This window comes from Protomyctophum parallelum (assembly GCF_964188405.1).
Source record: "Protomyctophum parallelum genome assembly, chromosome: 6".
Classification (NCBI taxonomy): Eukaryota; Metazoa; Chordata; class Actinopteri; order Myctophiformes; family Myctophidae; genus Protomyctophum; species Protomyctophum parallelum.
The window spans coordinates 54183098-54199664 of NC_139701.1; the positions used below are offsets into that span (position 1 = coordinate 54183098).

Consider the following 16567-nt stretch of genomic DNA (forward strand, 5'->3'; position numbering starts at 1 on the left):
GCTAGCCTAAACCATTAACCGCAGATTCAAAGGGTTTTCACCGCACAGCGGGAGGGAGGGGGGGGGGGTTCCCAAAAATAGGAGAGTCCGAAATAATAAACAAACTCTACATTCTCCTCCCAGGCGGAACTTATAAAGCTAACACCATTGTGCTTACTGGACCAATAACGTTGCCACATATCCGTCCCCATGCGAGGTTGAAAAATGTAAATTCTTGTGAAGTTCAGTATAAAAAAAAGGCTCTAGAGACTGTAGACGCTCTCCTTCGATGTTATGTTGGTACAGTCCAGTTTCGACAGCGCTGCCTGCCGCTTGCATGCATTCGCATTGGCGGTATTAATATGCACATACATGTAATTCTGTTACACCTCAGAGATGAGAGATCCTGCCCATAGGCTATTTATAATGATATTGACCTTTATTATGCATATATGTCTGAAAAAATGAGAATTGAATTAATGTGCATGCAGGAAAATAGGGTAGCCTACCATATAGCCTACCTGGCATTTTCAAAAGGGTAATACACGTATTACATTTGCCAAAATGTGACAGCAATATTAGACACTTACATCAGAAACTATACACTTGCACAGAAAACTATGGATCAATAAATCATTATTTGATTGACATATGATATGGAATACTGATATGGATCAAAATCTCCCAGACAGCTTGCGATCACTGGCGTGCGTGCAAGGAGGGGGGGGGGGGGTTATTGGTCTATTACCTATAGTAATAGCTACGATCAAAATTCAAAACATTGCAATTTGACAGTCAATTCTAGTTGGTATACTATACACACTACAGAATCTCCCCTGTACTGTAGTGTAGTGTACGTGGTGGTGTGTCTGTCTGCGCGCTGCGCGCCCGAAGCGCGCAGACAGCGTGGCTGCTGCACTGTCGCAAGAGGAGGACAAGTTGTCCAGTCTAGCTGCGCCCTGAGCAGCGCAGCGCCACAGACAGCACACACAGACGGGCGGCCCCGAGGCGAGCGAGCCCCCCGCCCGCTAAAATGGCTCGAGCCTCCAGTCCGTAGAACCTGACTGACCGTCATTGACCGACCGTGCAGCACGGGGCAGGAGGAGGGAGGAGGGACCGCCGGCGCCATGGAGTAACGCCCGCCGGCTACTGCCACGGATATATTATCTATCTATCTGTCTGTCCGGTCCGCCGAGGGAGAGTTGCAGCAGGCGGCAGGCGGCAGGGGAGACGGAGCCGGGCGGCTTGGCTGGCTGGCTGGCTGGCTGGCTGACCGGCGCCGGTGAACACCACCACCAGCAGCCCCCCAACCCAACCCAACCGGCCGTACAGACAGTGTATCAGTGCTCACTGCGTTCGCAATTAACCGTGCTAGCTGACTCTAAAACCAACGGTGTTTTCGTTTCAGAACCACACCAACATCATCTTTTGAGCCGTTTCACGCTGTGGAGGAGTGGAACAGAGTGGATGTGCCACGCCAGACTAGAAAGGTCAGTCTCTCGAGTGTTGGAAATGATGGTCGTTCTTATTCTAGCGATGGACTTGTTTGTTTTGTGAGGGGAATGTCACTGTGATGATATCCTTTAATAAGAGGATGCCAAGGTATAGCTGTTAGCTGTTGAGCTATGTGTAGCAAGCTAGCCCCATACTGTTCCATCCTAACCGTTGTCTAAATAATATTAAAGACTTTGAACATGTCGAATTGTAATAGCCTATGTCAAAGGCAGTTTGGGTTTCTTTATCTGTCACTTAAGTTCTGGAACCAAACCAGCTAGCTTTGCTGTCTAGTGTGAATATTGAATAACTATAGAGATGTGTGTGTGTTTGTGTTATAATTATTTCTCTTCTTTCTTTCAACATACAGTCATTGTCGCAGTGACTGCGTGAAGAGAAGATATGACTGAGACATGAAGGGTGGAACTGTCACACCATCAAAGTAGGAGGTAATAATCACATGCACAGTTCCACTAACCACCATGCACTTTTCCTCTCCCCATCACACAAACAAAACATTGAGTGTTGCCTGCCTCTGCCTGGCCTGCAAAAGTACTTTAAAAAAAGAAGAAGAAGCTCTTTATGGAAAACAAACATCGAACCAATTTCACTGACCACGTAAAAATAATTGTTTCTCATTTTGTTTAGACGGATAGTTTTGACATTGTTGAGTGTGAAACAACTGCACCACCTAATATTATTTGTTTTACTTAGCTGAGCCTTGGCTTCCTTTTTGACGTGACAACCGACAACCTGCCAGTGCTCGCCTATCGTTGCATTTCAGCATTGAAAGTGGACTTGTGTCTACTCTCTAGGCCAGTGTTTCCTCAACCCCATATCCTGTGTTGTGGGGAAAGCTTCCTCCTCGGCCCCCCTCGGGGTTTGCTGCATCCTGATCAGGGTCACGGCTCAGTGGGTGATTTGTTGTTTGTAGCTTTTTATTTAGTTTATGTTCTAAAATAAAAATACACATTTGATCCCATTCTCCTGCTTATAAGTTACCCCTTATTATTATGTCCTCACGTTTCCATCCTGCTCACAACCTCGCAATATATATAGGCCTATATATATATATATATATTTTTTTTTTGCGGCTTACGCCTTTTATTGATTTTTGAAGGGACAGACAGTAGGCTGACAGGAAACGGGAGAGAGATGGGGGGATGACATGCAGTAAAGGCCGTGTCGGGTCCGGGAGTCGAACCCGCGGCACACTGCGACTGGATTACCAGTCCGGTGCCCAGACCGTTACGCTACGGCCTGGGCCAACCTCGCAATATTAACCCATTTAAAAACCGGGAAAGCATGCTGTGTCATTTCATTTTTGCCTCGGCTGTTCAAAAAATTGCAGATATACAAGCTCACACAGCGTGTGTGTGTGTGTGAGAACTACTGATTTAGAATTACGGCATTTTGTGGAACCGGCCTCATGAGTTAAATACATGTGAATGGGCGTGAGGAATAAACGTGATGTTAGTGTTAGAGTCGTAGATGGCCTATGCTCCACTGGGAGCAATGGGCCTAAGGGCCGATTCTACTCCTATTCTACCGCTGTAGTGCCGAAATTATTTTGGCTCGTCAGAAATTTTTAGTAGCACCACCGAAGAGCCGACTTTAGGACGGTACCCACCCCCCGAACCTCAAATGATGTCACATTGTAGGCTCTACAGGGCCGAACCGACTTGTGTTTTCTGTGCTGGACAACACATTTCAGCACTTGTATTACCAAATAGATACACCCCCCCCCATTTCCTCTGCTTGTACTAAAACTGTACAGCAGCCTTTCCTAATAGACTGTGAACCTTAATTCATAATTTGTGTTAAGGTTCAGGTTGACTGTTTTGCCAGGCCTAATTATTTTTACTGCGTTTCTCACCACACCGTTTGTTTCCTCGTTGTTTGAATGCAAGACAGCCATGGCGTCCACACAATGAGCTTCTGTATAACAAGGCAGCTGTCGTCATTATGACACAAGGCATCCCTTCGAAGAACAGTTGGGAAGGGACCGGCTAAACACAGGTGTGTAAATAAATGCTGTCCTCTAAATGTCCATGAAGGTTACACTGTCAGTCTCAAGAAGGCTATATTCAACCTTCGAGTCACTACTCATCAGCTAGATAATTCCCTTCCCTTCCTTTATCGAGACTGCCGTACATGGGGGTTTACTCAATTTCAAATACCGGGCACAAGACGAGAGCTCCACGTAAATCATTGAGAGAATGACTTCTCATTCCTGTGTTATTCCTCTGAATATTACGACATCCGTGAGCATTGTTTATGGCTGAGGTTCAAGTCAAAACATTGCAACGTTGTATAATGTTCTGAGTCAGTCCACAACACACTTTGTTCCCATCGTGTCACAATCGGCCATGGAGTCACTTTGGTGTCGTTGTGGCCATATGACCACAACAATCAGTGATGACTGATGAGTCCGAGCTGTGTATCTAAAAGAGTTGAACCACTGATGTCCCCAGACACCCAGATAAAGACTTGAACCACTGATGTCCCCAGACGCCCAGATAAAGAGTTGAACCACTGATGTCCCCAGAGACACCCAGATAAAGAGTTGAACCACTGATGTCCCCGGACACCCAGATATTTCCTAGTGCCTGGCAGAAAGTTCAGTGACCTGTCGACCAAAAGCAGTGGTAGCATGTTTTTTGTTTTTCCAGGCAGTATTTTTGGCCAGTGTTGCTTCACAATGATGAACTTCAGCTCCGGGAACAAGCATACTGTGTTTCTGAAGGTGTAGACATATTCTATCTCATACAATATTGCAATTCATAGAGCTAGAAGGGGTGGATATTTTTGGGTCCTAGTGTGATGTGATGTTGTGTAGTTAACTTGCTACAGTAGGTCCTCTTGAGCAATTGTTTTCTTTGTAATTTGTTTGTGTAAAACCAATATTGGAAACCACTATTTCCGCTTTAATATATGTTATATTACGTTTGTACTTTGTACATACATTGGAGATTGGAGAACCAGCTCAGTGGCTTTGTGGTTAGAGTGAGGGGCAACATGATGATGTGGCTGCACGGTGTGCCCTGCACATACTGTAGCTCGCAAGGAAATGTCTTTGACGCAGTTGTACAGTACTGTACGTTTCATCTAATATCAGCGTATGCAGGGTAACCAGAACCTATAGCCTGGTCCCTGGGTTTACCAGGCTACCCAGAACCTTGTGACATACGTCGTATATTTTAAAATGAGGTTTTACGGAAACATTAAGCAGGGCCACTGTTGCAAGGTTTGGGGAAAATAAAGCAGTGTGTTATGGCTGACTGATTCTACATTGTAACACAAAAACCTAAATTCATGGAGTGGAATGCTTTCTTTTACACTGAACCACGGTTCCTGCTTATAGTTCTTGCTTCAATTTGAAGCACAAGGACACATAAGATATGCACTAGATATTTGTGAGGGAACCATGTGTCCATCAATATAATACCTGATATAGATTTCTCTGTCTAATACATACAGCCTACAGGTATAAGTTCATTATGTACTTACAGTATTTACAGACCCCTTAGTTTTCACTGTGAACCTCAACACACAGATGCAATGACAGTGTGTCTCTTCTTCTGGGGCAGCGGTGGCCGAACGGTTTGCGGAGCGGTCTTGATATCGGAAGGTCGCTATAGTCCGTAATCCGTATCCCTGGACCGGCACGTTAAAATTACCACCGCTGAAGTGCCCTTGAGCAAGGCATTGAACCTCTACCATGAAATGTTCTATGAGCAGGGCCTGGCTGTAAACAAGTTATTGAGCTTTGTCCAGTTACCCTGGGTAAACATAGTACCTTTCCTTTCCTTTCTTGTCTATTCAGGTTCTGCTCTGTGTGTGTGAGCTGAGGGACAGACAAAGATGTCTCTGTGTGTGTGAGCTGAGGGACAGACAAAGATGCCTCCCCGGCCGTCCTCAGGGGAGTTGTGGGGCATCCACCTGATGCCTCCCAGGTACAGTACCTCAGTACAGTACAGTATCTCACTACTTTGGTGGTGTCCTATTGCCATGTTGTACCTACCTACCATGCATTTGATTAACCCATTTTGGACTGAGGTCGATTAAAAAACCTTTTTCTGAAAAACCCATGTTTCTATGTCAGTGGTGCTCAACCTTTTTCATGTCAAGGACCCCCAGAATTATCTCTATTGGGCCACGGACCCCCATCTCAAAATGTGTAGTTCCAGGGACCCCCCCAGAAGCAAATATTTTAGTTAAAAAGGTTCTCTCTGAAATATATATTCAATGATTTGTGCCACATTTGAATGATTTTTCAAAAAACTAAAAGCTTGAATTATCCTCTTTCTATCTGCAAAGTTTTGGTTTCATGAAAATCCACCACAGAAACGTTATGAGCTACTTTCTGTCAAGAAATGCCCTGCAAGTGTCTTGCCCTGCAAGAGTTTGGAAGTGCTTGTGCTTTCTTCTAACAACGATAATAGTGATGACCGAGAATGAGAAAATAAGATTGCTGTCGTCGTTCGTCCCCGGTAGTTCGACGTTCTGGCCAGCCATTAAAGTCGCTTTCCGCTATATAATGTCGCTTCCCTGCGGAATGCACTTCCCGTTGCAATCAGAACTGCAGCATCACTCCCAATCTTCCGCCGTAGTCTGAAAACCCACCTTTTCAGACTCCATCATGGCCCATAGCACTTACCCTATACCCCCTTAGATAGCATTTCTGTAGACTTAGATAGCATTTGATACAGACTTATAGCATGTTATGTAGACAGCACTATAATTGCATTTTATGTAGTCATACTAGCACTTCATAGTACATATGTATAGCATAATATAGTATATACAGTATGTATAGTTTATATGTATAGTTTCATTATATAGATATTCCACTGTTACGTTCTTAGCTTATGCATGTTTCATGATAAATACTTTTTATATAATGTGATGTATTGCCATGCTTTTTGTTCTTGCTTAATGTAAGTCGCTCTGGATTAAGAGCGTCTGCTAAATGCCTAAATTGTAAATTGTTCCCTGCAGGATTCTGGTTGACTGCCTGCTTCCCAACGGCATGATTCTGACCCTGGAATGTCTCCGCGAGGCCACGCTCATAACCATCAAACACGACCTGTTCAAGGAGGCTAGGAAATACCCCCTCCACCACCTCCTGCAGGAGGAGGCCACCTACATCTTTGTCAGTGTTACACAGGTAGGAAATACCCTCTCCCACAGGTAGGAAATACCCCCTACACAGGTAGAAATACCCCCTACACAGGTAGAAATACCCCCTCACAGGTAGAAATACCCCCTCACAGGTAGAAATACCCCCTCACAGGTAGAAATACCCCCTCACAGGTAGGAAATACCCCCTCACAGGTAGAAATACCCCCTCACAGGTAGGAAATACCCTCTCCCACAGGTAGGAAATACCCCCTACACAGGTAGAAATACCCCCTACACAGGTAGGAAATACCCCCTACACAGGTAGAAATACCCCCTACACAGGTAGGAAATACCCCCTACACAGGTAGGAAATACCCCCTACACAGGTAGGAAATACCCCCTCACAGGTACTAGGAAATACCCCCTACACAGGTAGGAAATACCCCCTACACAGGTAGAAATACCCCCTACACAGGTAGAAATACCCCCTACACAGGTAGGAAATACCCCCTCACAGGTACTAGGAAATACCCCCTACACAGGTAGAAATACCCCCTCACAGGTACTAGGAAATACCCCCTACACAGGTAGGAAATACCCCCTCACAGGTACTAGGAAATACCCCCTACACAGGTAGGAAATACCCCCTACTGTCACGGTGAGACATGTGATGGACCAAATGCAGAACCAAGAGCAGGCAGGCAGATAGTAGAATGATGATTTATTCACAACTAGACAGGACATACAACGGCAGGACACTGTGACAACAAACTATAATCTGACAAGGGAACACTGAACACTGGGAGGTATAAATAGACACAAGACTAACTAGACACAGGTGCAACATAACTACAATCAACACATGATTGGCTGACACTAAACAGGTTACAGGACACAGGTGAATTACAATGCAGACTGGTGAGACAAGGCAGGTATCAACAAATGGAGCAGACAGGAAACACTAGGAAAACAACTACACAATAAGAGTACACAACAGACAGATAATGTGACAGTACCTCCCCCCCAAGGGATGGGTTCCAAACATCCCAAAAAAATAATAATAATAATAATCCCCGAATACTGAGTAGGGTGGGTGGAGGGGAGGTGGAAGGAGGGAAACAGGGGCACAAAACTAACATAGGACTGGCAGGACAAAAACACTAAAAAGACAGATCTACAAGCTCAAAACAAGTTGTAACAAAACACAGGACTGGCTCTTGGCAGGGCAAAACGAGGAGTCATACAGAAATGCAGGTGGGAAGACACACAGACAAGCACACAGACAAACAGACAGACACAAACTGAGACAAACCCAAAGACAAGCAAATAAACTGACAAACAGACAGACAGGCAGACAAACATGCGGTCTGACACAACAGGTGGGAAAACAGATTAGGGGGACTAAAACACTGGGGAGCAGACAAACGCACAAGCATGCTGGCAGACATACACGCAGACATACAAACCGGGACACAGGTAGACAGAACGACAGGTAGAGTGGCAAAAAGGCTATCCGGCGGACCAAAATAACCACTCACAGGATTACATTGTTCAGAGCGGGTTCGAGGGGGCTGGGGACCCAAAGCTGCTGAAGCCCCTGGCAGGAAGTTAACAGGGGGCAGCGGCGGAGCCTCAGTGGAGGCGAACTGCAACGGCGGGGCCTCAGTGGAGGCGAACTGCAGCGGCGGGGCCTCAGTGGAGGCGAACTGCAGCGGCGGAGCCTCAGTGGAGGCGAGCTGCAGCGGGGCCTCAGTGGAGGCGAGCTGCAGCGGGGCCTCAGTGGAGGCGAACTGCAACGGCGGGGCCTCAGTGGAGGCGAGCTGCAGCGGGGCCTCAGTGGAGGCGAGCTGCAGCGGGGCCTCAGTGGAGGCGAGCTGCAGCGGGGCCTCAGTGGAGGCGAAATGCAGCGGGTCCTCAGTGGAGGCGAGCTGCAGCGGGGCCTCAGTGGAGGCGAGCTGCAGCGGGGCCTCAGTGGAGGCGAACTGCAGCGGGGCCTCAGTGGAGGCGAACTGCAGCGGGGCCTCAGTGGAGGCGAACTGCAGCGGGGCCTCAGTGGAGGCGAACTGCAGCGGGGCCTCAGTGGAGGCGAGCTGCAGCGGGGCCTCAGTGGAGGCGAACTGCAGCGGGGCCTCAGTGGAGGCGAACTGCAGCGGGGCCTCAGTGGAGGCGAACTGCAGCGGGGCCTCAGTGGAGACGAACTGCAGCGGGGCCTCAGTGGAGACGAACTGCAGCGGGGCCTCAGTGGAGGCGAGCTGCAGCGGCGGTGGCTCTGTGGCGCTGAGCTCTGGCAGTGTGTCGCTGTGTGCCAGCGACGGCATCTGGGGCGGCGGTGGCCGCGACTGGGCGTCGCTGGGCGGCGGTGGCCGCGTCTCGGCGACACTGGGCGGCGGTGGCCGCGTCTCGGCGACACTGGGCGGCGGTGGCCGCGTCTCGGCGGCACTGGGCGGTGAGGAGTGTTGACGTCGTCAAGAGCCATGGCGACCACGCCCCCTCACCCGGTTCCCCCTGAAGATGGCCAAGCGAGTCCCAATGAATGGATCCAAAGCTGAAGCTGTCTCAGCATCGGCTGGCTCAGGGAACACAGGGTCAACAGGGGCAGGTTCAGGACAGACAGGCTGGAGGCCTACAGACCCCAGCCTGATTGACTGGATTGCAGGCTGGTAAGCAGGTAGGGAAGCAGACTGAGGAGCAGGCTGATGAGCAGGCTGGTGAGCAGGTTTGGATGCAGGGCAAGCTGGAGTGACAGGCTTGTTGGATAGCAAAGATGCCAATAAAGTTCTTATTTGCCTGGCTGTTCCATCCACCAGATGAGCCAATTGTGGATTATTTTTCATGAACTGAAAAGTCTCTTTCAAGGCCAACCTGAGAGCCATCTCTTGCTGCTTAACACAAGTCGTTGCTTTAATTGCATTTACATAGCTGTCAATGACTTGCAGATCCTCATCAATTCCCTGGAGTTCTGCTGGGTCCATGTTGGTCAGATTATACTGTCACGGTGAGACATGTGATGGACCAAATGCAGAACCAAGAGCAGGCAGGCAGATAGTAGAATGATGATTTATTCACAACTAGACAGGACATACAACGGCAGGACACTGTGACAACAAACTATAATCTGACAAGGGAACACTGAACACTGGGAGGTATAAATAGACACAAGACTAACTAGACACAGGTGCAACATAACTACAATCAACACATGATTGGCTGACACTAAACAGGTTACAGGACACAGGTGAATTACAATGCAGACTGGTGAGACAAGGCAGGTATCAACAAATGGAGCAGACAGGAAACACTAGGAAAACAACTACACAATAAGAGTACACAACAGACAGATAATGTGACACCTACACAGGTAGAAATATCCCCTACACAGGTAGGAAATACCCCCTACACAGGTAGGAAATACCCCCTCCACCACCTGCTGCAGGAGGAGGCCACCTACATCTTTCTCAGTGTTACACCAGTAGGGAAGTTTCATTCAATTAATAACGATCGTGGGACACTTTACACAGCTGGTTGTTACTTCCGGTTCACGGCCCGGTAATGGTACGCCTTCAAAATAAGAGTATGCACTGAAAGGATTATGCCACTGGCGAAGGATTAGTGAATTAACTGTGGCACTCATAGAGTTAAGAGTGTTAAGTTCAGATGTCGCAGCAGCTGGCTCTGGGTATATGCACATGTTTTGGCATTAAGGCCCTCATTTATCAATCGAGTGTAAAATCTGCCACAGATTCGAGTGCAGGTTTCGTAGTACACACACGTCGCCACGGCATTTATAAAGTGATCGCAAACAGCTGATCCTTCCTTAATGTCGTTCCGACGTTAATAAATGTGACGGCTGAAATCTATCTGGCACGCCCTATTAAATCAAGCCTCGCCCTTGTTTTTGCGACATGAACGTTCTGCCATACGATCCTGAAACCATGGTTACTTCCTTGCTGCCCCCTTTCTCATACACACACACAGACGCACGCACGCACACGCAACTTGCAACTTGTTGTATCTTAAATAAATAAACCTGCATGAATTAAATAACCCCCCCCCCCCCCCCCCCGCACGCACGCACGCACATATCGCAATTTGCAAGCAACTTTAACTGTGTGTTGTTAGTGTTATTAAATTATTAAAGTCTTTTAAATTGAATATACAACATATATTAGTGAACGAAAACCTGAACCTGTGAACCATGAATTAGAAATAGGCACACACACGCTGTTTTGCATATTGCTCCTCCTGTCCTGTCTGTCTGTCTTTCTCTATCACTGTGGTCCGTCCGTGACCAACTGACCATGCACGTTCGACAGTCTATTTAGATTGCCTCGCAGTCGCCGATCGCTGCAGTGGCTGGGCTGTCAACTGTCATTATATGAATGTGCTGCCGTATAGCCTCATATGTGGCTGGCACGGGGGTGGTGGGCTGGCTGGGTAGCCTACCTATCTCCGATGCGGTTCCCATTTGCGCTGGCACGGTACATTTGGCATTCGAGCGACGCGTCGGGTTTATTAAACGAGGAGGAGATTGCACATACCGTAACTCCAGAAAGACATCGGCCTGCTGTAGATTAGGCTACAGTAGGCTACCCACGTTGGGACTCTCCACAACTGCAGCACTGCATATACTCTCCAACGTCCCGTCATGGAAATATTTCAGCACAGACAGCCCAAATCCTCGCATGTATGTGCTCATGCAAAACACTGTTTAAATGGCTTAAATCTAACTTGCAACATTGTTTTTAATTGCGCGATTTTAACTCCTACTAATTTCATATGACACAAAGACACATCATTGATGTATTCCTTTACTTTTTATTTTTTACATGTAGCCCATATACATACCTATACAGTTTTATATAAACATTTTAGGAGTGAATACATTATGTTTAGATGCCTGTGACAGCCTCTCAGCTGGTCAAACAATGCTGCTCCGCTGTTCTACGACAGAAAAACTGGTGAGGACAAAGCGTACGACAGCTCCCGACCAGACGTGACTTTTTGTCCTACTCAAGTTCAATTTCAAGCTTTGCCGGAAATGGTAAATGCCGAAAATGTCGGTAATTTCGGCGTGCACCCATATTTTGGCGTACGCACGGTTGATAATGTGATCTGGGAAGTATTTCTTTTTTGGCTTCAGTGAAAATATTGAATGTGAAGAAAGTGTTTGTCGTTTGCTGCAGGAAGCAGAACGAGAGGAGTTCTATGACGAGACCAGAAGGCTGTGCGACCTTCGACTCTTCCAGCCCTTTCTCAAGGTCATCGAACCCGTTGGCAACCGAGAGGAGAAGATCCTCAACAGAGAGATTGGTAAAGAAAGACACGCTTCTGGTCTCATCGCACAAAGAATAGACACGCTTCTGGTCTCATCGCACAAAGAATAGACACCTTCAATAGCTAGAGGAGAAGATCCTCAACAGAGAGATTGGTAAAGACACGCTTCTGGTCTCATCCAGGGCTCGAAATTAACTTTTTTACTTGGTAGCACTGGTGCTCCCAAATTCAGAATGAAGGAGCACCAGAATTTTCTTTGGAGCGTGTGTGTGTGTGTGTGTGTGTGTGTGTGTGTGTGTGTGTTGCCTCCACACATTCCATTCAATTGAGCCCTTTTGTTGTCTCTCACAGCTGAGGACCTTAGGTCTGATCACCCAGCTGATGTTAATCACCCACTTAATGTCCACGGACTGACGGGAGGTTAGAGGGAGAGCAGAACAAGCCAAGGAGATATTCCTTTAAAAAATCATAACTCTGGACAGGAATGGACTAGAAACTTTTTTATTTTGACATGCTCAGATATTTATGCTCTACAAGTTTAAATCATCACGGCCCGCGGCACTTTCGGTCGCGATCGTTTTGGTCGCACTACAGCAATTATATGCAGTGGCACTGGTGCTCCCAGTTATATTTTTTAGATCGCACAGATTAAAATTCAGGCGCATTTGCGACCAAAATTGTCGCAATTTCTAGCCCTGCCATCGCACATGGAATCCACTTCAAAGAATAGACACCCGCACGCCATCTCCACTAGCTCGATACAGAAGAAGATTTCATTTGAAAACGCAGAGTTTCAGTACAAAGGCTTTTCCTCAGCTATTTGCATGTTTAAATGAAAGTTTCTTCTCATAATTTGAGCATGTGAAGATGGTGTGCACGGGTCTGCTCTTTTTTTAACCAACAAACATCGCAGTAGCCTGGTTAATAAACCAGACTAATATCGCACGGATCCGCGGGATATTAGTCTGGGGAGGCTCAGCTTGGATTTCATTTCCAGGGAAACATTTTCTCTTTGACGCAATTGGTCAGAGCTACTGTCAGTCAAAGGTCTCAAGCATTGAACGTCACTGTACCAAAGCCCGCCCATATTGCATACCGTGTCCCTATTGGGCGCACACGTTCTCGTGTGTAGAAAATGGGCGTACAATTGAGCCTCTCCAGACCGAAATCCGCCGGTAGGCAATTTTTTTTTGCCAACGGCTGATTCGGTCTGGTTTATTAACCAGGCTAACATCGCAGCACACCACACCACACCACACCACACACTCGCATCCCCAAATATATGAAATACGAACACCATATGCACACATTCGCTGTAATCATAACAGAGATTTTGTTGAGTGGTGCGTAAGACTTTTGATAACCTGTCACATGGAATATGGGTACCATGTGACCTGGTAGAGGACCATGTGGACTTGGTAGAGGATGACAGACCATGTGGATGACAGAAAGTCTGACCTGGAACCCTTTTTTGTAACTATACCTTTCAGGGCGGGAAACCCTTTTGGGGTAGTTGTTGCTATGTACATACAGTATATACCAGCTGTAATTTGTCATTTTTTTGGTAAATATTTGAAGCTTTTCAGAACACTTAGGTCAGGACTTAGAAGGTGTTGAATCGGCCTCAGACTGTCCTAAATTTAAGTTCAAGTTGTTTATTCTCTCATGCACATTCAATACAACACAACACAACACAACACAACACAACACAACACAACACAACACAACACAACACAATACAGCCAGTATAACAACACTGACGTAAAATTATATTACTCCATTCTCATAGCTTCTCAACAGTATGAACTCCCTAGTTGTAATGTGGCCTCAGATTCACTTCCAACTAGCCCTGGAGCAGAGCTACAACCACAGTTATATTTAGTATCTGGCTCCTGGCTGGCATAACAGCTTAACGATGATATTGACATCGTAACGCGGTGTAATCCTAATGGCTTCTAAAGTAGGGAGGATTTTCTTGTGCAGCTGAACTGGAAAAAAATGCCATAGGTAAAGAGATTTCACATTTTGCAGTGTTTTATAAATGCTTCCAAAAACAATGTGAAGCACAGAAGAAAACACATTTTTGACCATATTGAGTAATAAGGCCTGAATGTAAGATCAATATATGTTCTTAAGAGTGCTTCTCTTGTGCTTTTTTGTGTTGACTTTGTCGTTTAGTAGTGTGATTGCTGTACACACCTTTAAAACTCTATCAATGTATTTAGTTAAATAATTTAGTTCTACTTCAGAACCCCTTTTGGTGCTTTAAACATTATGTTGTAATTTAGCTATTGAACAATAGCAGATCTACAAGCTCATAGCGCGCCACCGAGTGGCTCGCTAAGAGCTTGTAGGTCTGCTATTGTTTTTTAATCGTGAAAATATTTATTTCAGAAAACTGGAGGATTTCGAAGATTCTTTTTTAACCCATTCTGACCGGGCACCCATTTTGGTGTTGGCATCATGTTATGCTTTAGCTATTGAAAAATAGCAGATCTACAAGCTCATATCGCGCCACCGAGTGGCGCGATACGAGCTTGTAGGTCTGCTATTTTTGAAAAATCGAAGACACTTTTAGAATCTGATCTCAGGTCAGAATGGGTTAATAATGAAACTGTCAGGATGTAATAGACATTTTTTTAATCTGATCTCAGGTCAGAATGGGTTAAATGTCGACGTCAGTCCTAAATAGGTTAAACCCACCCTGACGTGTACTGTGCTGCTGTGTGTCGTGTATAGGTTATTAAACCCACCCTGACGTGTACTGTGCTGCTGTGTGTCGTGAATAGGTTAAACCCACCCTGACGTGTACTGTGCTGCTGTGTGTCGTGTATAGGTTATTAAACCCACCCTGACGTGTACTGTGCTGCTGTGTGTCGTGTATAGGTTATTAAACCCACCCTGACGTGTACTGTGCTGCTGTGTGTCGTGTATAGGTTATTAAACCCACCCTGACGTGTACTGTGCTGCTGTGTGTCGTGTATAGGTTATTAAACCCACCCTGACGTGTACTGTGCTGCTGTGTGTCGTGTATAGGTTATTAAACCCACCCTGACGTGTACTGTGCTGCTGTGTGTCGTGTATAGGTTATTAAACCCACCCTGACGTGTACTGTGCTGCTGTGTGTCGTGAATAGGTTAAACCCACCCTGACGTGTACTGTGCTGCTGTGTGTCGTGAATAGGTTATTAAACCCACCCTGACGTGTACTGTGCCGCTGTGTGTCTTGTATAGGTTTCGCTATTGGAATGCCGGTGTGTGAGTTTGACCTGGTGAAGGACCCTGAGGTCCAGGACTTCAGGAGAAACATCCTCAGCGTGTGCAAGGACTCGGTGGAGCTGAGAGACGCCAACGGGCCCCACAGCAGAGCTATGTACGTCTACCCGCCCAACATAGAGTCAGGCCAGGATCTGCCCAAACACTTCTACAGCAAGCTGGACAAAGGTTAGACCACAGCCTTCCAGCGGGACATTCCTCTACTAAAACTATGGCGGAAAATGTTTGTCGACTATGTCAGGAACACCTCAGTATTTGGACCCGTATGCAGAATAATCCAGGCAACAACGACTTGCACTCAAGCACTTTTATTATAACTTAGAAAACCCTCCCAGGGCATACATAACATAAGGTCCCACTTTGGAAACACAGTGTTATAATCGAGCAACCTAACCAATAACACAGAGTCCCTAATATACCACCATGCTCATTAACCAAAGTCTCTTCAGCTTAGAAGCGCAGGTGGACACAGTCTCACAATCAGCCAGGGGAAGGGAGGTAACAGAGGGGCAAAGGTAGGGACGGCGGTCCAGGCGCGGTACGTCCTAGGACAGGACGTGACAAAAATGATGATAAATGATTAAATCGATGATAAAAAAATTGACTAAAATGTTAGGGAGGGCCCAGGCGGTGGCGTAACCGTCTGGGCACCCGACTGGTAATCTAGTCGCAGTGTGCCGCGGGTTCGACTCCCGAGCCCGACACGGCCTTTACTGCATGTCTTCCCCCCATCTCTCTCCCGTTTCCTGTCAGCCTACTGTCTGTCCCTTCAAAAAAACAATAAAAGGCGTAAGCCGCAAAAAAATAAAAATAAAATAAAATAAAATGTTAGGGAGGGACTAGTGGAGAAGAGATCCAGTGTAAATAAACGACAAGTCATTTGATGTTTGGTTGAGTTCGGGTGGTACACTGCTAAAAAATAGCAGATCTACAGGCTCACAACGCGTTGCAGAGCTTATAGATTGGCCTTTTTCAGCATGCAACTCAGTGTAAAATCAGCCATTACGACGCCCTCAATGCCTGCCAAAATACATTTTTGTCAACAAAATCAACTGAAGATTTGTCGACTAAATCTCTGCTCTTACTCAATATAGACGCGGACCTGCAAACGTTTCTACCTTTCATGAACCTTGATTGTTACTTAGACCAAAGACAAAGACAGCAGAAGGAATGTAAATATGCAGCAGGCACCGGAGCCAACTAGCCTCCCGAACAGTTAATCAATGTATTGATCCATGTTTTATTGTATAATCAATCGTAAGACAATACTTTCAGAAGTAGCATAGAGTCATCATTATTACAGTCACAGTCACGAGATATAGATTTTCATTTGTTTGGCTATCAACACAATGTAGTTTTATTGATTTATTTTTCTCCTTGGCTTTCTCAAAATGGCAGAGAAATTGACGAGCAAACACATT

General features: G+C 46.3%; 1 protein-coding gene across 1 annotated transcript in view; it reads left to right on the plus strand.

The window, feature by feature from the left end:
• Positions 1-1339: 1339 nt before the first annotated feature.
• The window catches only part of pik3ca (phosphatidylinositol-4,5-bisphosphate 3-kinase, catalytic subunit alpha), a gene marked incomplete at its 3' end in the record, with an annotated part of 68457 nt that continues 53229 nt past the window's right edge, over positions 1340-16567 (plus strand). The window contains exons 1-6 of the mRNA XM_083768100.1: positions 1340-1469; positions 1844-1922; positions 5300-5429; positions 6475-6643; positions 11781-11907; positions 15105-15314. Coding sequence (XP_083624226.1) covers positions 5374-5429; positions 6475-6643; positions 11781-11907; positions 15105-15314 — 562 coding nt within the window. The 5' untranslated portion in view covers positions 1340-1469; positions 1844-1922; positions 5300-5373. The remainder of the gene's footprint in view (positions 1470-1843; positions 1923-5299; positions 5430-6474; positions 6644-11780; positions 11908-15104; positions 15315-16567) is intronic.